This window comes from Sorex araneus, chromosome 6 (assembly GCF_027595985.1).
Source record: "Sorex araneus isolate mSorAra2 chromosome 6, mSorAra2.pri, whole genome shotgun sequence".
NCBI lineage: Eukaryota > Metazoa > Chordata > Mammalia > Eulipotyphla > Soricidae > Sorex > Sorex araneus.
Window position 1 is genome coordinate 147,070,637 of NC_073307.1, and position 23,434 is coordinate 147,094,070.

At 38.2% G+C, this 23,434-nt stretch overlaps 1 protein-coding gene across 10 annotated transcripts in view; it reads right to left on the reverse strand.

Moving 5' to 3' along the window:
• PHF21A (PHD finger protein 21A) overlaps window positions 1–23,434 on the reverse strand; it is a 226,585-nt gene that overhangs the window by 164,646 nt on the left and 38,505 nt on the right. For all 10 annotated transcript variants that reach the window (XM_055141074.1, XM_055141073.1, XM_055141079.1 and 7 more), the window contains 4 exons: window positions 23,134–23,245; window positions 13,649–13,785; window positions 5,680–5,712; window positions 3,834–3,899 (listed from right to left, as the gene is read on the reverse strand). In XM_055141074.1, the coding sequence (XP_054997049.1) occupies window positions 3,834–3,899; window positions 5,680–5,712; window positions 13,649–13,702 (153 nt within the window). In that variant the 5' untranslated portion in view covers window positions 13,703–13,785; window positions 23,134–23,245. The remainder of the gene's footprint in view (window positions 1–3,833; window positions 3,900–5,679; window positions 5,713–13,648; window positions 13,786–23,133; window positions 23,246–23,434) is intronic.

Here is a 23,434-nt window from a genome sequence, read left to right on the forward strand (position 1 = left end):
ACAAAATGAGGTAGAGTAGAAGAGTACAGAATGAGAATGAACCCTGTTAAATTAATAGTTACTTCTACACCTTAGTTCTACTTGTATTTCAAACAGTTAAGATTGAACTAGGCTATAACAACATGTTAGTAATCTCTTACATAAGGGCTTAATGGTTGCAGGGTGAGATACAATAATCTTCACACACTTTCTGCTAAGGAAACTTTTTTGGATCATTTTTAGTGGATTATTCATAATGAAAAATACAAAATAAAATATTTAGGACCTGCTTTTGGGGCAGGCCTGGGTAGTGGTGGTAAAATTCTAAATAATGGTGGTGGGAAGGTGTAATGCAGATAGGATTGTGTTTGAATATTAAATGTAGTACGTTATTATGAACAACTTAAAATATTGGGGGGAAAAAGATTGGCTTAGGGAGATAGTATAGCGAACAAGGTGCTTAGTCTTCACAAGATTGACTCAGGTTCAATCCCCAGCACCCCATATGGTCTCTTGATACTTCAAAGAGTGAACCCTGAGCCATTTACTCTGAGCCCTAAGCCCTGATCACCACCAGAAATGGCAGAAGAACCCCTAAATAAATAAATGAATGAATAAAATAGTCAACATCCTCTGATTAGAGTGGTTCATATAAACATTTTTTTTTTCTTTTTGGGTCACACCCGGCAAGGCACAGGGGTTACTCCTGGCTTATGCACTCAGGAATTACTCCTGAAGGTGCTCGGGGGACCATATGGGATGCTGGGACATGCAAGGCAAACGCCCTACCCACTGTGCTATCGCTCCAGCCCCAAATTTTTAAATGTTAATTATTCCTAAAAAGTTTGTTGTTAAAATTCTTTTTAATTAGTATTTCTTGTTTATTTCTGGTTAAAAATATTGTAGAAACGCAGAACATATAAATAAGCAAAAAAAAAAAAACCTCACCATCTTTCAACAACATTTTATATACTGATATGTTTTTATACACATTTATATGCTTACAGTACATCCAACAATGGAACCACAATTCATGTAGAGTTTGGTTGCTTTCTCGCCATATCACAAACACATTCTTATGTCATTAAAAATTTTTTTTGAAACCATGATTTTTTAATGGCTAATGACACCATTTTTCAACTGCCAGTCCACAAACTGGTGCCAGTCCACAGCTTGCAAACCACTGGGCTACACAACATGTAATTTATTTAGTCAATCAGCCTGGGGATATTTTGAGTTACAACCGTCAACTAAAAACTGAAGCCCTGTTGGTCAAGAGGCTGACTTCAGGTGTCCTATGGACGGTTTCTTATTAGAAACTGCAAGTAGAAATTTAAAGGCATTGGAACCTTCGAACAAAAAATTCAGTCAAATTTACTGATTTTTAAGTGTGAAGGAGACTCCCTAAAGACCATGTTTTGCAAAACAGAGTATATTATTTAATAGTTTCCAGGAATAAAATGGATAAAATATCAAAGATTGCAGTAATAAGAACCAGTGATGCTTACTATTAAGAATTAGTGACTATCTTTAATGTTTATTTAACATTAAAAAATGTTTATATAAGCATATATGCTTGTACAATTAAGCCCTCAAGTGAATAAAGAAAATTATTATAGAAAAATGTACAGAGAAAAATAATGGAAATAAATATGACAAAGATTTAATTTAACAGTATTTGACTTTATCTGAACTTGTCTAATTTCAAATTTTTCTCCTTCCAAAAAAAAACATTAGTGTTAATCTATTAGTCATGTGAGTAAGGTATTGTAGGTTTTAGTTATTAAAACTGAAGGAAAATCTGTTAGGTTTTGCTAAAAATTCTTTCAGTAATGTAAAATAAAAAAGTCAGTTAGACAGCATTAGAAGTTTATTCTAAAGTAAAACTAAGCCACATATCAATGTTTCATGCTGGAATTAAGTTCAAAGAACGATCAACTATTTAAGTCATATATCAATATTTCATGGTGGAATTAAGTCCAAAGACCGCTTTTGAACTTTATAGCTGTGCTTCTTTCAAGCCCTATTCTACATAAAAATGATATATTATCTGTTCTATTGAAAAAAGTTGTTATAACAATTAGGCAAACTGCAATTTAGTATCAGACTCTAGTTCTCTTTGTATACTAAACTTTCCTGATGTTAAACATGTTTTTAAAGATTCCAGACATAAAATTCAAACTTTGTTCTGGTGACAGAATTTGCCACTTGATGAAATGTCTTTCTGAATGTAAATGGCTGTAACTTTCTATTAAGTGGAATCCCTAGTAGAAAAAAAATGTTTAAAAATAAAAGGTTTCAGAAATAAACAGAACTTTCCTATCAGTTCTCACAAACACGTCAAATAAATATAATTTTTAAAAGTGCTCCACTTTCCCCAATTCTAGCCTTAGCTTTGTGGCAACATTCCCCATCCTCTCTTCCACTAATCAGTTCTCACCTTCTTTCCCTGCTGGGACACGTGAAATTTTCAGCAAAAGTGACTCATTCATTGGCATCTTGTCAAACTAACCCTGAAACTATAAGGAAGCTCAGCACTAACAGAATCCTAAAGCTAGAATACTTTTGCTAACACACATCAATCTGACTTTAGAGAAATGAATCACTTTCAGAGCCAAATACATAATAAAAAATTCTGTTTATGTTTTCTTTACAAATTGTCTCCACCATGCCTTGTCATCTCCTCCCAATTTTAGTTTGGCAATCCCCTAATCTAAAATACCTCTTGTCTTTGGAAAAGATAAGATGGGGAGAGGAGAAACATAAAAATAGGCCGTAGAAAAAGTAGTTGTCCACTTGGCTTGGGGGAAGAAAAAACCTATTCTGAAACACTAACAATTTTTATCTGTTCTATTCCAGCGAGTTCTCATAGTTATTTTCCCCTTTATTCAATGAAAACACAATAAAATACAATAAAAAAATCTCCAGAAATAAATTACTCTCATTGCTATTATTTCACTAAATAAATTATTTTTTAAACCATGAAAATCAACTACTGAGAACTATTTAGTCAAAATTCTTCAATAAGATGGTACCAGCACAAAATATAAACTGCAAATCACCTTATCTGTTTGTTCCACACATTCACCTACTCCAAGATAATCACTCCTTTTAACCAGAGGGATAGTAGTGGAAGAGAAACAAATGCTTTGTCAGATTACCATACACATTTACTTAGAACTCTATCAATTGTCACACTCCACCTGGTGGCAGGAGCTGCCTGAATTGATGAAGTGGATGAAGGTCATTAACCAATTCCAGAAAGCACTAACAAGCTGTCCTTGGGAAAAAAGCAAGATGTTTTTCTCTTTCCCTATACACAATGACTCTAACAAGGATCTACAGTTTCTTACAATTAGTCAGTACCTTGTAAATAATAACAAAAAGATATGATAAATGTAACCAGAACGAGAGACCTATATTTAAAACAATCTATTTATAACCATTCGCTCCATGCACATTAAGTTAAATGTCATCACAGGTCTTTAAAACCAGTAACAAGGCACATTCTGCAACTACCAGATTCCTTATCACATACTCCTGCTAACTTTCTTTACCCCCCTCTCCCCTATGGGTAAACTATAGAGTTTAATTAACACAGTTAACAGCAGCCTGTCACGTTGCTTTTAGATATTTGCCAGTAACATATACCCATGGGATACTCTTAGAGACTGATTTCAACCAAAAATAAAAATAGATAAACAGGGCTCAAACAAAATTAAAACTGAGTCTGGCTGCCCACACTTATTTTCACACATGAGGAAAAATAGCAGTTCTCCTAGAAGCCTCAAGCAGATATATCTTTAGAACACAATGTTAAAAATATGTGCCCCTCCCCCCCCACCTTCCCCTACCTGTTTCTCACTCAAAGCTGTGATTTTGGCTTGGAGTTCATGAAGCTGTTTCTTTAAATCAGCATTCTGATTGGAAAGAAAAAATATCTGTGAGAAAGATATTTCATTTGTTAACAGAATAGTAGCAAGAAGTCTTTATGCATACTGTATTACAAATGATGAAGCAACCTTAAGTATTTAGTCAATCAAATTTTTTATGCACTGAAATGAAGTCCTATGATCACCACTTAATGCACATATTCTAAAAGTAAGCTCCTAAACATCAGGACAGAGGCAGCAGGTTTGCAATGGCTCTAAATTCCATCATTTTATATTTCAGCATCATATGCTGTAATTGTACTTTCTATTAAAATACCGCTATTCTTTAAAGAATGTTATTTGACAGAAAATCTAAAGCTCCACTAATCAGATAAAAGTAAAAAAATGCAAGTTATAAGTATGGATGCAGGGCATGCTTAACAGCATTCTCAATAAAGATAAGAGATTCTTCCTATTTGCCCTCTCCCTTATTTAGTAGAGTACACTTGTTACTTTAGCCTAGGTTTGAAAAGCTGTCAGTGCTGCAACTTCCTTAACACTACATCATTCAAATAAACACACTGACTACCAGGGCACTTTCTCTGTTCTAAAATTCTAGGAATCAAAAAAATAAATGACTATTTTAGATGAGACACACAGAGCACGCTTGTCTTTTGCTCAAGTAGAAAAATAATCCAAAATTAAACATTTCAAATGCTTCATGGAACAGGATAGCTTACTATTAGACTGAACACAACCCAGTAACGGACTACTCTTTTGGTTTCACAGGCAATTTTTTCCATTCATCCTCCCTGGTAGTATTTTTTATAGTGTAATTTTAAATAAGTCAAAGTAAAGACAATTCTTATAGTAGCCGAATTGTTAAACAGGAGTTGTGTGGGCTACCAATGCCAGTTCTCAGAATCGATGGATCGTATGAGGCATGTAAAGTACGTTTAACAAGCTAAACTATAATATACAGGTGTTCTGAAGAAGAGAAATCATAAGAGGTTCTGATACTTTCCATACAGATGATCCACTACCTAATGGTTACAAAAGAGACACTATCTGAACAATTTTTATAACCTCCAGAAAGTAAGGTAACTTTTCAGGAAGATTTCTCTCCAGGGATAGAAAATAAAATACCTACGTCAAAAACTTCTATGAGAATTTAAAGCAAAGGCAACATTTACTGGACTACTATAAAGGTAGCATTTCTAAACCCCTTTAAAGGGTTCTCTCAAATAGAAGAGTTTTTAAATGCCTTTTAAAAACTTTTTTAAAAATTCTATTTTATTTTTTGTGGATGGGGGTTTAGAGTCACACCAGCAGATGCTTGGGGTTTGCTCCCAGCAGTGCTCAGGGAACTGGATGGTGGCAGTTCAATGTGAATGGTGTCGGGGTCAGTCACATTCAAGGCATGGCCTTAATCCCTGTACTATCTCTCTGACCCCTATTGTAAAATTTTTACACTGAACATAGATAAAGTATTTAAATATTCTATATTTTAAACTACAGTAAAAAATAAAAATGTCTTGAGGTCAAAGTCAGTAATTCTGAGGCCACAGAAAGCTTTAGAAATTCTGACTTGGAATTCGTATGCTTATAGAAATAAAATTTAAACTATATGGAGAGAACTGACTGTCAATTTTCCCCTGCAAATTCTCAAAACAATTAACATAAAATCAAGACAACAGGTACTGCCACTAGAGATGAGTGTTTTAAAAACTTAAGATACATTTTAGTATTTTACATTTTAGTATTTTACAGTCACTTTATTTTTAACTATTCAATTTTAAAATTAAATGAATAAAAAAGAATATCTTACCTGTGGATCCTGCTTCATTTGAGCAACCAGTTTCTGGCAATAAAGAGAGAGAAAGAGTCATCAGTTTTACATATAAATTCACTATGGCTAATCAGGTTTGGCCCCAAACTGTAGAGTTTAATTCAATCAAAATAAATGGGCAACACCACTATCAAAATAGGACAAAAACTCTTTGATTTATATAAGGTTACTCTAACATTCCTTAAGAGGAAAAAAAGCAAACAAACCCACAAAAACTACCTACCACTTTCTACTCAAGATGAAAAGTTCCTGCATTTAACAAATCTGAAGATAAGAGGTGGGGAGGAACTAAATTTTTATAAGGAGGCGAGTTTTTTTTTTTTTTTTTTGCTTTTTGGGTCACACCCAGCAATGCTCAGGGGTTACTCCTGGCTTTGCACTCAGGAATTACTCCTGGCAGTGCTTGGGGGACCATATGGGATGCCGGGGATCGAACCCGGGTCGGCCGCGTGCAAGGCAAACGCCCTACCCGCTGTGCTATCGCTCCGGCCCCAAGGAGGCGAGTTTTTATACAAATAAGATAAGCTAGAAACTCTGAAAGTCAAACAATCCTTAAAATATTGTCATTGTACAGAGCACCATTTATCAACCAGGAGCCCATATGGGCCCATGAGATATTACAAGGGGCCACAGGTGAAAATTGTGTAAATGAGGGACACACTAGAGAGGCAACATAGGACAGGGAGGACTCACAGATGAAAACCAAGTTGGACAGGGTCTATGGTCAGAAAAAGACTGAGAAATACTGGTCTCAGTCCCTAACAAGACCTGGAAAGAAGTTGCTATCATCTGAAACAGTCTGGTTTGTGTACTGCAAGGCACAGACTTTAAAGTCTACTGGTTTAGTTCTTACTATAGAAGGAGTCTAGTGTAAGATGGGACTTTGCCAGTCTTTTCTGCAGGGGAGGAGGGATGTGCACATGAAGCAGTGATGCTGAGTATTGGAGAGTAAGGAATGAAAGAAGCAACAAGGCAAAATTCTACCTGCCAGGGTTCATGTGAGAAGGACAGTGCTACCAGAGTAATTACTGAGAAAGAACTTTACCAGGAAAACCAGAAGTCTAAAGAAAGAAAAAAAGGGCAACACTGATATAACCAAACTTACAAAAGCACTGCTGCTCAAGGGTACCAATAACCAGGAATAGAACTGAAACAATAAATGGCCATTAGAGGTTTATTCCTAGAAGTACTGGGGAACAAGCTGTTTGTCAAAGAAATTATGTGAGGCATGCACGCTTCCACTGAGTTATACCCCGGTCACCTAAGTTTTTTCATAAAACTCAGTATTATGCTACTCTTTTGTGATAAGGCACTTTAGCACTTTAACATTTTGTCATAAAAATTTTCTAAAATATAAACTTAGGAAAGTCATTGTTGTTTGATTCTTAAGGCATAATTATATCAACTCTTCAAAGAATACAAAAAAAGGACCGAGACTATGGCTCAAGGGAGGAAGCACATGCCTGGCATGTGTTAGGTCAAAAATTCAGTCCCCAGAATTGCATTACACCCATCCCCAACACCTCCAGGTGTGGCCCCTGACACCAAGCCACCAGGACTGCATAGCTGGACTGTATTCCCAGGCATGTCCTGCTTTCACTAGTCCCAGAACCATTTGATGTGGCCTCTATAAAAAAATTAATTAAAAATATATAGAAAATGAAATTCTTCTAACAAAGTCCTGAAACTATTTCTAAAAGTTCTCGTGTCTAGATTTTTTTTTTTCTTTTTGGGTCACACCCGGTGATGCTCAGGGTTACTCCTGGCTCTGCACTCAGGAATTATTCCTGGAGGTGCTCGGGGAACCATATGGGATGCTGGGAATCGAACCCAGGTCAGCCGCATGCAAGGCAAACGCCCTACTCCTTGTGCTATCGCTCCAGCCCCAGATTTAAATTTTTCAGTATATGCAATACTGAAATAAGCAGTCAGTTACCTATCTTGCTATTACTGTGCCTACCTCACAAGGGCCTTAAAACCTCAACTCAAATTTGCTTCATTTGATCTGTTCTGCTACAATGATGAATTCTAAGATGAGTAAACAGGTTTCAAGAAATCCCCCTTAAATCCCGTTGCTCATCGATTTGTTCGAGCGGGCACCAGTAACGTCTCTCATTGAGAGACTTATTGTTATTATTTTTGGCATATCCAATACGCACGGGTAGCTTGCCAGGCTCTGCCACGCGGGCTCGATACTCTCGGTAGCTTGCCAGGCTCTCCGAGAGGGGCGAAGGAATCGAACTCGGGTTGGCCGCATGAAAGGTGAACGCCCAACCGTTGTGCTATCGCTCCAGCCCCCCCTTAAATAAAATGTAAAATCCCTGAATAATTATATACATCTATATGTAGATATAGATATATGTAGCAGTAGTTTAGGTTACATGGTTACAATGGTGTTAACTTTAACAGTTTTGAGAAAAAACTTACTGCAATCCCACCCCAGCAAAGGCCCAAGACCCTCCATGACTTTCCTTTTTTTTTTTTTTGGCTTTTTGGGTCACACCTGGCGATGCACAGGGGTCACTCCTGGCTCTGCACTCAGGAATTACACCTGGTGGTGCTCAGGGGACCATATGGGATGCTGGGAATTGAACCCGGTTGGCCACGTGCAAAGCAAAGGCCCTACCCTCTATGCTATCACTCCAGCCCCCCTCCACGACTTTTTTTTTTTTTCTGGTTTTTGGGTCATGACTTTTCTTATGTCACTTCTAGTCTACCTCTTCCTTCCATTCCACTCTACTTCTCCCAACTCTTTGGTAATCAGTTCTGCAACAAAAGGTCAAGAATTTGTCATTATTCAATACTATCTAATTCTCAGGACAGGAGCAATAGTACAGTGGGTAAGGCACTTGCCTTGCCTGCAGTCAACCAGTTTCGATCCCACACAGTCCCCCAGGCATCACTAGTAATAATTCCTGAGTGCAGAGCTAGGAGAAATGCCTGAACATCACTGGGTGTGGTCCCAAAACAAAAAATAGTAATTCTGCCTTGTTTCTCTAAATCCTACAAAGTGAGATCATCTGGTATTTGTTCCTAGTCATCTGAGCTATATCACTAGATATGATGCTCTCCAGTACCATCCAAGTTGCAGCATACTGCAAGATTTACCTTTTCTCCGAGTCACATAATCTAATGTTTATATATATCACGACTTCTCTAACAACTTATCTCTCATTTGATATGGTGAATGACTTCTGACGTTTTTTTTTTTTTTTAAATTTTTATTAAATCACCATGTGGAAAGTTACAAAGTTCTCAGGTTTATATGTCAGTTATACAATATTCAAACACCCATCCCTTCACCAGTGCCCAAATTCCACCACCAGAAACCCCAGTTTACCCCCCGCCCCCACCCCCTACCCACTACTGTATAACTAATGAATTTCACTTCATTTTTTCTTTACCTTGATTACATTCCATAATTCAACACAAAACTCACTATAGTTGACATAACTCTCTCTCTCTCTTTTTTTTTCTCTTTTTCCTTTTCCATTTTTTTTTTTTTAATTTTTCCCCCTCATCCCCCTTCCTGCGCCTCATAGTATGGTGTACTCCACGCCACGTTGGCCAGCGTGGGGCTTTTGCTTAGCTCATAGTCCAGAGGTGGCTGTTACATTAAGAACCTTCAATATTTCAACAAAAACTTACTGTTATTATTTGGAGTTTCCCCCCCAAGTTTGACCTGTTCAAATGGAACCCTTTCACATTGATGACAATTATAAATGTTAAGTCCGCGCGGTTTTGGATTTCTGTATAAAGTCCTGGGAAAATTCTGCCAGAAATTACATATTTCCTCCGTTAGCCGGCGTGGGGCAAAGGCTTAATTCACAGTCTCCATACATGGGTGCAGGCACTTGCTGGAACCCCAATTCCTAAAGCTGTCTCTGGTTCCCGCTTGTTCCACATCCACCGGCTCTGCAGGGGCATGGGCGCCCGGGCCCGACTCGACTTCTGACGTTTATCCCAATTGATCAAAGGACTTTCTTCTGGTGTTAAACAACATTCTGGAGAGTTAAGGTTGCAAACTATATGACCTAATTTTTTTTTTTTTTTGCTTTTTGGGTCACACCCGGTGATGCACAGGGGTCACTCCTGGCTCTGCAACTCAGGAATTACCCCTGGTGGTGCTCAGGAGACCATATGGGATGCTGGGAATCGAACCTGGGTTGGCCGCGTACAAGGCAAACGCCCTACCCGCTGTGCTATCGCTCCAGCCCTATGACCTAAAATTTTAAAAACTGTGTATCTACATCATCAGTAACTCTGGTCTTAATAATAAAACACTAACTCTAAGAGTTCAATAAAATTGAAACAAAAATACATGTGCATTTTTACTAATAGTCTAAATGCTAGTTATATTCTTCAATTAAAAAAGTCCTCGACTTTCCTTGATTTGGTTACCAGAAACTTCACTACTCTACTCAAGAGCTCTTTACTTGGGTAGATGGACTTGAGTGGGATTAGACCCAGCTCTTGCAAACAAGTGCTCTGCCACTAAGCTACATCCCTACATCCCTAGCCTCAAAACTGCGTACTTAAAACTGAAAATGATTTTCTTCTATGACACTGGATTTAAAAACTGAATGAACTATATTATATACAAAGTTTCTAGTTCTGGAAGAAATAAACTTTCTATCTGTAAGCAGTGAAGCTACATTTTAGACAAAGAGGCAGGACAGGGCAAGTTGTGCAACAAATAAGACCACCCAAATCCCTAGTGACTTTAAAGCTGACACTGTTATCAAAGCAGTTATTTTCTACAGCAAAAGTGGAGCAAATTTTTATTCCAATATACTTTATACTAAAAGTTGGCAAACCATAGCCCACAGGCAAATCCAGCCTACCACCTGTTTTTGTAAATAAAGTTTTACTGGAACATAGCTCCACACACTCACTTATATGGTATCTGTGGCAGTTTTGTCTGTATAGCAACAGAGCAGAGAAGATATGACAGGGATCATAAATGACTCATAAAGTATAAATATTTTATTATCTGGTCCTTTACAGAAAAAGTTTGTGTTTCTCTCTGCTTTATTCTATTCTCCATTCCAAGTAAATATTCTCCAAGTCTAAATATGACTTTCACAAATCCACATGAAAACATTCAAAGGTAGAAAAAGGGGCGATTTTCCCCAAAGGTAAGATACCCACAAGTTATCATTACACAAGCAGTTACTGAATATCAATCATGTGCCTGTCACTACTTTCTGAGCTTCTCCCTATTCATAAAAACAAAACAAAACAAAAAAGAACTACATTGTCCCACCAGAGCAGTATCAGGCTTTCCACCCTGTAAGCTCAAGGTCAGTCCAAATTTCATTCCCAAACTAAAATGCATGAAGGAGAACTTCTGCCCCAATATTCCATCAAATCTATGACCTGGCTTTGATCTCAATCTAATAGACAGTGCACGTCATTTCTGACACTCCTGTATCTGTTATGATCAGTAATCATAAGGATCACCAGATATCCAATCAGAATAACATCATCAGACATAAATAAAGCATGTCACTTGGATTTACTATTCTTTCAATTATTTCAAAATGAGGATTCTAGGGGCCAGAGACAGTACAGTGGGTAAGGTGCTTGCCTTGCATACACGTAGCCTGGGTTCAATTCCCAGCACCTATATGGCCCGCCAGGAGTAAGCCCTGAGCATGGCCAGATGTGGCCCCAAAGCAAGATCAAACCAAAAGATAGTATTCGAAAGATAACTAGAGTAGAGTAAAAACATCACTTTATATGTTAGGACGCTGTATCAATCAGCATGTAAAAATTCATTATTACATAAAATGTCACATAACCATTAAAGATGAATTTGAGAGCCATTCATCTTATGCAAAAAATAAATATTCAGATGCGTAATATACAGTGTGAGAGAGTTAATGTGATTATTACATAATACAGGTAGGTTTAGGAAAAATATTAAAAGATATTTTAAAATAGAATAAAAATCAAATTAAAATTTGATTTTTACAGAACTAGTATACTTGAATCCAGGATATAAAATAATATTTCAGAACTGTACTTATTTTTTAATTGTTTAGTTCAATTTAGGGCACTGACTGTTGAGAATTGGTTCATCTCTTGTGAGGATAAACTAAAAGTGAGAGTGGAGTAAAAGTGCAAGAGACCAAACCTGGGTCAACGGCATGCAAGGTAAGTTCTCTACCTACTACACTATCCATGGTCCAAAAAGGGCATTACTTTTCACACACTTTACTTAATGTTAAAATAAAAGCAAAATATACTTCACATAAGGTCTATTTGTTTCTGAAAAACTCTAAGACTACTGCTGAGCAATAATTCATTAAGACTTAAAGCAGCAGAAACTATTTTGTTTGTTTCTTATTTTCTTTTTGTTTGTTGTTTTGGGGCCACACCCAGCAATGCTCAGGGTTTACTCCTGACTATGCACTCAGGAATCAGTCTTGGCAGTGTTCGGGGAGATCATATGTGATGTTAGGGATCAAACTCAGGTATGCAATGTACAAGGAAGGTGCCCTACCTGCTATACAATCACTCCAGGCCCATGTTCTGTTTTAGGGCCACACCTGGTGATGTTCAGGGCTTACTCCTGGCTCTGCACTCAGGAATTACTCCTGGTGATACTCAAGGGACTATATGGGATGCCAGTAATTGAACTCTGGGTCAGCTGTATCCAGGGCAAGTGCCTTACCCAGGGTACTATTTCTCTGCATCAACAGCAAGAATTTTTGAATATAAAAGTACTTCATGTAGGAGCCAGAGAGTACAGTGAGCAGGGCTCCTTCTGGCACATGGCTGACCAGAGAACAGTTCCTTGTACCTCATACGGTCCTCCGAGTCCCACTAGAAGTGAGTTTTGAGCAGAGCCAGGAGTAAGGAGTAAGCCCTAAGCACCACTCAGTGTGGGCCCCCAAAATAAGAACAACAAAAATACTTCACATAAAAACTGTGTGTGTGTGTATGTGTATGTGGGTCTGGGTCTGGGTATGAATTTAAATATATAGCCTTATCAAGCTACTGTCTATAAAACATGAGAGAATGGATAGTACAGAGGTAAATAGCAAAAAACAAAACAAAACAAAACAAAAAACCCAAAACCCATAAATGGTCTCCCAAGTTCTGAGCACCACCAGCTGTGGCCCCAAAACAGAAGCAGTAGAAAATATGAAATAGTCGCAGTCTGCTTTAGTAATAAATATTAATGATTTTGTTATTAAAGAACCTATTTTTGTTGTATACCTTCATTTTATATTTCTATAAATTTTTTCACATAGGAGTTTGATAGGAAACAAACTCAAGGCCTCACATTAGGCAAAGCATTCATTCACTCTACCACTGAGCAACATCATAGCCTGCAGACAGAACTTAAAACTTTGTTGACAGGAGATCTAGCATTGAAAAGATAGTATAGCAGGCAGGGTGCTTGCCTTTGCATGTGGTCGACCCAGGTTTGGTCCCTGGCACCCCATATGGTACCCCAAGCACTGCTGGGAGTACCCTGAGTCAGGAGTAAGCCCTGAGTACTGCCAGGTGTGCTCTCCACCCCTCTAAAACTTTTTTTCAAGAAATCTGAAATGTAAGTACTTGTGAAAGCAATACCACTCTCAATAAAGACTGGAATAAAGACAAAATTGCTTATGAATAAAAACTTTAGTATAAGTGGTAGACAAGTTACCTTTCATTTATGAAAAAACTTTTTTCATCACCAGCACCACAAAAACAAATAAAAAAGGTATTTCTGTTCTCTTCTCTGGGAAGGAAGCCAGGTTTACTAAAGTTCAGTTCTTAAAAGTAACATCAATGAGTTTGTTTAATAGTGATAAAAGACAAATGACACATCACTTGTACAGCAGTCTGAAAGATGATTAAAAACTACACTAAAAACCAGAGATGGGCCTGTTTGCTAACCTTACCCATTACTTAATAACAAGACGTGGGAGAAGCCAATAATGCAACATACCTGGTGAACCTGAATTTCCACTTTAAGAGCCTCCTGTAGAGTCTGCAACTCCATCCTCTACTTTCTCCACTTTCTTTGCTAATTCTATAGTTTCTTCAGCCTCTGTTTAAAATAAGAAACTCCTCTTCTCACTGCAGCTGTAGAGATCATAAAAAAAAAATTGTGGGTCATATGTTGAATATAACATGAAAGAAAATATTCATGTTAAAATTATGATAGTCAAAAATATGACTTTTCTGACACAGAGTAAGAAATTTTCCACATAGACATTTTCCTGGTATGGATTAAATTTTCTGTATTAAATGGTAACAAAATTTTGACTTTTATTCCTTGAGTATTCTCCTACAAAATACTTCAAATAATAAAAAATAGACGATTTTAATGTGGTCATGAAAACATACAAGCATCTGCTCAAGTGCTAAGTCCACGGCGAGCACTAGTCTACATCCTTAAAACAAAGCGGAGTGCCAGGGAGGTAGCTCAAAGGTCAGTGAGTATGCGCTGCCAAGGCCCAGTCCAATCTCCAGCACCTCTAGGAGCAACCCCTGAGCACTGAGCAAGCCCCTCCCCCCCAAAACAAAACAAAGCTACAGAGTTGAATCACACCACTTCTGACCTAGATTAGTTGGGAGTCTAGAAGGGGCGAATACATCTATAACATGCTATCTTTAAATAGACACATAACAACTTGATCATACATTTTAAACATCAATCAGGGTACTCTGGAGTGTTGCAGGTCTCTGGGAGGCTAAAGGAGGCAGAGTACTTTTATTTGGATGGCTCTTACTCTATTTCGAAAATAAGCACAAGGGGCCAGAAAGATATGAAGTGAAGGCTCTTGCCTTGCATGCAGCAACCCTGGTTCATCTCCAGTACCTCATTGTAGTCCCCTGAGACTGCCATGAATGGCCAGAGTCCAGGGCCAGGAGTAGCCCCTGAGCATCACTGGGTATATAGCTCAATAGAAAACAATTTAAATCAAATGAAAAATAAACCCAACATGGGAAAATTCTGGCATAATTTTAAAGTCTTTGCTACCAGAGAGATGGCACAGAGGTTAAGTTCAATGTGCATGTGGCCAATGCCAGTTTGATCCCTGGCACAGGATATGCTACACCATGCACTGCCAGGGGTGGCAAGGAAGTCAGGAGTAAGCCTGGCCCCGCCCCCATTAAAAATGTTTTGATTTGAAAAATTAAGAATTTTTAAAAACACTATGTAATTTCAGATTGATAACTTTTTAAAAAAATTGACACAACATAGGAGGTGGTCAACCAATGAAACAGACATTTCCAGCTTTACAGTGAACATCATATTCCAGTGAGCCCGACATCTCTTTAGCAATGCATGTAACAGGCAAGTAGAAAGTTCACTTTGTCCCTCTGTCTCATTCTGCCTATACTCCACAAGGAGCAGGGCAACACCCCTGGGGAGCCAGGAATTGAACTTGAGTCCTTTGAGCTATAACCCAGCCCTTTTTTCCATTTTTCCTCTTTTATCTTGAATAAGATCTTAAAAATGATTGTAGGTACTCTACCAAAGCAAAAGCCTATTTTTTCTGATTATATTAAAACTTTACTTTTTTTTTCTTTTTCTTATCTATATAACTTATACTTACAGCAGCTTTTCAGCATTCTGAAAACTGGGGAAGAGAATAATCAAAAAAACTACTACTCCTTAGTCCAGGCCTAGAGAACCTGCCAAGGGTCACTTGGATATTTATAACATCACTCATGAACCATAAAATATATAGACAAGAGGCTGTAGGAGGTAGCCAATGAGATAAGCATACATGTCTGTCCTATCACATACCAGGGCCACAACACATGATTTCTTAGGCGATATGGCCCACAGGTCAGAGGTCCCACATTCTTACTTTAAACCACAAAGATTCATTATCTTTGCACTATGAAGGGAGTGGGGGGAAGAAGAGGCACTGTTTTTGAGGCCACACCTGGCTGCGCTCAGTGATCACTCCTAATGGGGCTTGGAGGACCATATGAGGTGCCTAGAATCAAACCCAGGTCAGCCACATGCAAGGCAAGCTCCCTATCTACAGTATATCACTTTGGCCCTTACACTGTCTGTGAATAATGTACATATTCAACTTAAGCTTTCTTAAAAAATCTCTTTAATCACCCTATTTTTTGTATGTTTTAGGTCAAACCCAGCAGTGCTCATGGATCACTTCTGGTGGTGCTGGGGGACTATATCCGGTGTCAAAGACCAAACCAGGGTTGGTGGCATTCAAGGCAAGTGCCTTGACTTCTCTACTATCTCTCCAGTCCCTTAAAACTTCTTCAAAAACTAACCCAAGGGGTGGGAGAGGCGGGGAATGGAAAGATGGCTCTAAGGTTTGGAGTGTATTCTTTGTATGTAGTAGCTCTGGGATCAATTCTTGGCACCATATGGTCCCTCAATATCATGGTAGAAACCCCTGAACACCACCAGGTGAAGACTTTCAAAATAAAATTACTGATTGGGGCTGGAAAGAGGGGCACCAAGCATAGCCCTGGTGGTTCCCAGCATCACTAGGCCTGGCACTGAAATGGCCAACTGATTTGCTGGGTATTACTAGGTATGTCTCCTACCCCTACCTCTCCACTCCCCCCCCTACAAAAAAAGCTGATTTAACAGCTACAGGGTTAAGTACAGAATGTACTGTGAATGTTAATTTTCATTATATTTGCTTAATCTCACTAGGATTAAAACAGTAGTAGAATCCCTTCTCTATAGTTTATAAACTGCATTATATGATAGAGAAAACTTTTTTAAAAAACTGCATATATATTTATTGTTTTTTGGCTGGCTGGTTTATATTTACAATGCGATTTTTGTTGCCCACGGCATGGCAAAGTGGTGAGCAAGGGAGACTTGTTTCAAAATAGAGAGTTCCCACTTCTCTCTGCTCAACCCACCTTGGTCACCAGCTCTCCGGGAAACGCCTGGCCTAGATCAGGTCAGTCCTAACCACAGGCATTGTGGGTTTGTCGCCTTTCCCCCACAGAGAGGAATTTTCAGAGGAGGCAAAATGTTTTAACTGAAACGTATTTAGGAAGATGTGAGGGGAGAAAGGAAGAAGTGTGTGTTTAAGAGAGAACACGGGTTTCTCCAGAGTGGAAACAGGCAAGTAAAACACAAGCAAATGAGCTATGTGTTCAAAGGAGAACATGGACTTGAAAAGCAAGCCATAATATAAAAAACTTAAACATAAAAGAGACTAAATTCCAAAAGGCAAAATTGTTTTGACTTACATTTGTGGAGAATAGGAAAGGATAACTACACAATGATATACTGTCAACCAAAAAACTTCATAAAAGTTGTATATTTAGGAGAGATTATTTGGATCAGGAGACATATTTTGACAAACCTAATTTTTTTTTTGACAAACCTAATTTAAAAAAAAATTATTTTAAATTGAGTCACAGAGTAGTATGAACAATTACAAAGTTGTTCATGACTGGGTTTCAGTCATATAATATTCCAACATTCATCCCTTCACCAGTGCACATATCCTCCCACCACCAACGTTCCCAGTTCCCTGCCCCCACCTCTATGGCAGGCTCACTCTCTCTCCCTCCCTCCTCTCATTCTCTCTATCCCTGTCTCTCTCTCTCCCCCCCCTTTCTCTCCCTCCTATTCCCCCTTACTTCACCCTCCATCCTTCCCCCCTTTTGAGCCTTATGATTTGCTACACATATACTGAAAGGTCATCAGGTATATCCCTTTACCAGTCACACTGGTCCCTTCTCTATTCTAACTGCCCTTCGCCCAGCCCTTTCTCCTCCGCCCCCGCCCCCAAACTCTCACTCTCTCTCTCTCTCTCTCTCTCTCTCTCTCTCTCTCTCTCTCTCTCCCCCCCCCCCCCAAGCTGGTCAATGGTTGGAAGCTTGGAAACCTGATTTTTTTCAAATCCTTATTACATGAGTAAGTTCTTTAACACTAGAATAAATAACAGAACCATTAACTGATTTATACCATGATTTGTGTTGTCATGTAAGTTTGCCGAGAAAAACAAATGTTAAAACTTAAGTCACTTTAATTTTAAATACTTCCTGATTTATGTATTAGAGTTCTTGAAACAGCATTAGAGTCAAAATCAGTTCTTGCAAGGTTCTTTCAGAAAATGAGTCTAATATCACTGTATCACTGTCATCCCGTTGTTCATTGATTTGCTCGAGCGAGCTCCAGTAACATCTCCATTCATCTCTGTCGCATGCTAGTGTAGCCCAATGGCAAATTGGGGGCTCTTTCAGGATCAGGAGAATGAGGACTGTTGTTACTGTTTTTGGCATATTGAGTATGCCACGAGTAGCTTGCAAGGCTGACTTAAAATGTCTATCAAATTAAGAATCACCTTTAAGGAGCTGGGGAGATAGTACAGAAAATGAGGCGATATGCCTTGCGTTCAGCCAACCCTGATTTGATCCTCAGCACCACATGGTCCCCTGAGCATCAAGCATCAGCAACTGCAGTCCTGGAGGTGGGGATTACCAGCAGTGTGTAAACCCCAGCACAAGTGCCTGCTGTACTACATCGTTGGCCCTTGGTCTGACCCACCAGCCTGGTAGTTAAAGAACTACCAGGAAGGACTCCCTGGGCCTGGTGAGCACTGCTAACGAGGTAGGAACTGCCTTTAAGGGCCAGAGAGAGAGAGAGAGAGAGAGAGAGAGAGAGAGAGAGAGAGAGAGAGAGAGAGAGAGAGAGAGCTAAGTAGGTTGAAAGCATACTTTGCATACAAAATGCTGGACTCTGATCCCCAGCACCGCTTGGTCTCTGAACATCATCAAGAGCAACCTCCAGGGCACAGAGCTGAAAGTAGCCCCTGAGTACTGCTGGTATGGCCAAAAATCAAATCAAAACAAAAAGAATCACCTTTAAGTCTAAGGATTTTTTTCAAGAACCCAAAGAGTATATTATTTTGCTGATAGCTATATGTAACTATGTAACATCATAGTACAACTCAATTTATATAAATTCTGGAAAGAGCAGATTAAAAACAGAGAACTTACAGGATATAGGGGCACTAATACATTTAGTGTGTCTACAAAATCAACTTTTTTGGGGTTTGAGGGCCACACCCAGTAGTGCTCTGGACTTACTCCTGGCTCTGTACTCATTGATTACTACTGGTAGTGCTCAGGGGGCCACATTGAGATGCCACATTGAGAAACTAGGTGGGATGCATGCAAGGCAAACGCCCTACCTGCTATCTCTTTGGTCCCTCAACTTTTAAAATAACTACATAAAAGCAATTCACAGAAGAAGTCTGAATAAACAATAGAAAAAATACCTACCTTCAATAGTGAGAAATATAAACTTTAAGTTATCCAATCATAGAGACAGATTTATCAAACTAGTAATACTCAGAGCTGTCTAACAGCTGAATCAGGTGGCACTTTGAAAGTTCTCTGCAGATTATCTCTGGATAGTAACACTGTTATTTACTTTCCTTTTCACAAGGTATGGATAGCTTCAAATTTTTCCATTAAAAAAAAAACCACCAGTTTTTAGGTAACACAAATTAACTGAGGTATAATAAAGGACACACACACACACACAAAATCACCAATAAAATAAAATGCTCAGTAAACCAGGGTATTAACCTGGAAGCTCAAAAATATCAGAGTAAAAAAAGCCTGTAACTCAAGTTAATAAAGAGCTGACAGCTTTTACTTCTTCCATCAGATTGTTGCCTTCTTATTAGTGACACACAAAGGCAGGAAGTTTTATTTGGTAAAGACTCTAAATGCAAATTGCTCACTTTAATTCAAAATATAACTGAAGGGGTAAAAAAGGTAGTGGCTTTGTTACAGAAAAACTTATGAAGGATTAGAAGATTCACTTGATATCCTCCTTTTAAATGGTCACTTTCTGGGAAGCAATTTTAAGAAATTGGTGTCTATCTCAAGGAACAAATTATACACATAAATTTGCAGCTTACCAAAATAAGGCAAACTCATGCTGAATCCTTTAAAAACAGTATTTCAGGTAATTCATGGAGACATCATGTGAAAACTGGGGATAGTTTATGACATCATGAAAAACATTTGCTAAATTATGAAAGACATTTTATTTTAACTTATTCTAATAAATTATATGCAGCAAATTGGTAATGCAAGGAAAATATAAGCAGACTTACAAATTAGTAAGAGGCATATTTTACTAAGGTAGAATACCTTTGGCCACCCTGAACAACTCAAAATTCTACAAGAAGGAATTGCCTAGCACAACTACCATTTGTTATCTTTAAAACTTTACACATCAAACTATGAGGGTATCAGTGGACTTTAATTTCAATAATAAAAAATAAAATAATTTAAAAATTCCTAAAAACCAAACAAGTCAATAAAAAGAGGATGCTGTGACACATGGAAACAACATTCTCAGTCCCCCAAATAAACTGATTCTACCTCCTCACTGTGTTCTCTTGAAGCAGAGGTTTTTTTGAGCCTTCCAAGGAATGTTCAGGGAGTATAAAGAGCCACCTCCAGAAATACTTGGTTAACCAGGTTGGGAAGTTCAAATGCAAGAGCCAGCCTGGCCAAGCCCAGTGGTACCCAAGAGAACCATGTTATGCTTAGAGATAGGTCTTGGATCCTTGTACAAGCAAGGCACACACTACTTGGCCAAGCTACCTCTGTAGTCCCTCTTCTGGTTTGTTTTTGTTTGCCCACTACAAATCAGAGAAATAAGACAGTATCACCTACATCATAAGATTTTGTTACAAGGCTTAACAAAGTGAAGTTGTATGAAGAGCCCTTATAAAGTACTATACTATTCTTAACATACTCAACTCCTTCATTTATTCACAATAGCTCTGCTAGATCTGACTCAATAGTGAAGTGCATACCTTATATATGTGTGGCCCTGAGTTACATTCCTGACACTGGATGGAAAAAGCAGCACACACTCACACTATTTTTTTTTTTTTTGCTTTTTGGGTCACACCGGGTGTTGCACAGGGGTTACTCCTGGCTCATGCACTCAGGAATTACTCCTGGCAGTGCTCGGGGGACCATATGGGATGCTGGGAATTAAACCCGGGCCAGTCGAGTGCAAGGCAAATGCCCTACCTGCTGTGCTATCACTCCAGTCCCACTCACACACACTTTTTAATAAACTTCTCAGCATATTATATTGCTAAGAAGTTTGCACGCTATATTATTTTAAAATTCTCTTAAGAAAGAAGTTTCTCGCATTCAAATACTAACCAGACCCCACCCAGCTTAGCTTCCAAGACCAGATGAGATTCAGGGTGATATAGCTGTAGACATTTCAAAAAAAAAAAAAAAAAAGAAGAGGTTTCTAACTCTCCCCCTTTTTTTTTTAGCAACACTCAGTGGAGGTCAGGGCTTACAGCTTCTGAGGTAGGTTCTGAGCTGACGGATCATTACTGGCAATTCTTGGAAGACCACAGGTAATGCTGGAGATCAAACCCAGGTCAGTCACGTCCTACCAGCTGTACTGTCACTTAGGCCCCTCTTTTTTTTTCTTTGTTTTGTTTCTTCTTGGCACTATGTGGCCTCTTGGTTTTTTTTATTATGATTCTAATAGTATTATAATGCTGCAACCCTAAAGCCTATTGGTAAAGTACATTATGATCTGTTCGTGACTTAATATAAATCTTTTCCCAAACAAAATTTAACCTGTGAGACAATAATTTCTCTAATAAGTCTGTAATCCAATGCACCTCCCAGACTAAATTCTCTAAAAATGGAAAGATCTACATTCTTTATACCAGCCATCTTCTACTAGTGATTGGGCTATGAACTATGCCTGTCTGCGGATAAAGAAAGATTAAAAACTACTGGTGTTACCACCTTGGTGATAACTGCCAGTCTATTCAGGACAGGTGGCAGTCTATAGGTATAAAAACATTGAAGAATGCTATTTTATACCATAGGTTTATTTAAGTATCCATGGTTTTAATTTTATATTATCAAAAATATTTAGAGTTGTGGCTGGAGTGATAATACCAAGACCAGGGCATTTGCCTTGGACACACCCAATACTGGGTTTAGTCCCCAGTATTCTATATGGTCTCCCGAGCACCATCAGGAATGATACTAAATCCAATAGTAAGGCCCTAGCACCAGTGTGGCTCCCAAACAAACAAACCAAGTAAATAAATAAATAAATGTATCTGGAGTAGATGCAATAATTATTTTTAAAAAGCTACAAAGTATTGACAATCTATGAATCTTTGTCATATGCCTATTACTAAATATTAGGTTTCAATTTGTAAAAAATACTTAATACACATTATAATAAACAGGAAGATGAAATAGTGTTTTTAACTTTTTGCATGTGATTCAGGATTTCATTTGTTCCTTCATCCTCTTTCCCTCTGTCATTGCCATTGTGACTAAGGCTGTGCACAGGCCTGGCTGTACACTCAAGGGGAAGAAGATGTCACACAGCAGACTGCAGTGTTCGATGAGGTTTTGCAAGTTATGGTTGTGTTTTTAACTTTAACTTTATAACTTCATAGTGTTAACAATCATCATGAATGCTCAAAATAATAAAATTTCAATAGCACTAAATGAAAACTTCTGTAAACATGAATGAGAAAAGACAAGATTTAAAAATTTTAACACAATGTTTGTTTTCTCACTTTCATGACAGTAACTGTGGTAACATTCCATGGATCAAAAGAAAATTCTAGTGGAGGGTGGGCAGAAAGATAGTAGGAGAGTGAATAGGGAGCTTGCCTGACATATGGCTGACCTGCGCTCAATCCCAGTGCTATATGTGGTTCCCTGAGCCACTCCAGGACTGATCCATAACCAAAGAGCAAGGAGCAAGCCCTGAGCACTGTTAGATGTGGCCCCAAAAGAAACAAACAGAAAAGAAAAATAATTCTACTTCACAAAGAGCTTGACAAACTTGATCTTAAAGACCCCTTGAATATGGTAAGACTTCCAGACTCAATCCTGGTAGTATATCTGCTTATAAAAACACCTCTGCTAGATAATGTTGGATATGTTCCCAACCATTCTGGGAGTGGGGGTAGAGGTGGCAGGTATGTGTGTGTAAGGGACAAGAGGGCCTGCACACACTTTCCTCTATTTTCAATCTTTACTTAAAAAAAAAAAATTAACCATGTCCTTTAAAATACTTCTAACTGTATTCAAAAACATTGCAGTAAATTTTAAAAACTCATAGAAATTCAAAATTGAAGAGGTTAGAGAGTAATGTTTAAAAGCATAGTTACAATAAGGCTAAGATTTCAGACTTGGTTGCCACATTACTAGAATACTATTTAATGATTAAAAAGAAATTATCCAGACTGACCTGACTAGAACTATAAATATTTATTATACAAAAAAAAAATACAAGAGAACGTAGTGGCCTCAGAGTAAGCAGTAAGTAGTTAACAGTAGTAGAAGTTATGGGAGAAAAATAGATTTCATATCAATTTAAGGAAGAGCTGAGGATTAGAGCTATACAAAAAACAACAACAAAAAAAAGGAATATGTTACCTTATGAGGTAGTGGGCTCCCTGTCATTAGAAGTATTCAAGAATGCTGCATTCCATATCCCCCTCTTGGAGATTCACAATGCGCATTAGCATATTAAAGGTTCTGAGCAGTCCTGCAGTAGAGAAACCTGTTTAATGCAGCATTTCCCAAATTATCTGACCAAGAACATGTTCTCTACCACCAACCCACCTCAATAATTCTGTGGAACTAGAAGTTAATACATCTAAACACAATACATCTAAAAAGTAATGAGCTACACCTTAAATGTAGTATTTAATATGTAACTGAGAAACAATCTGTA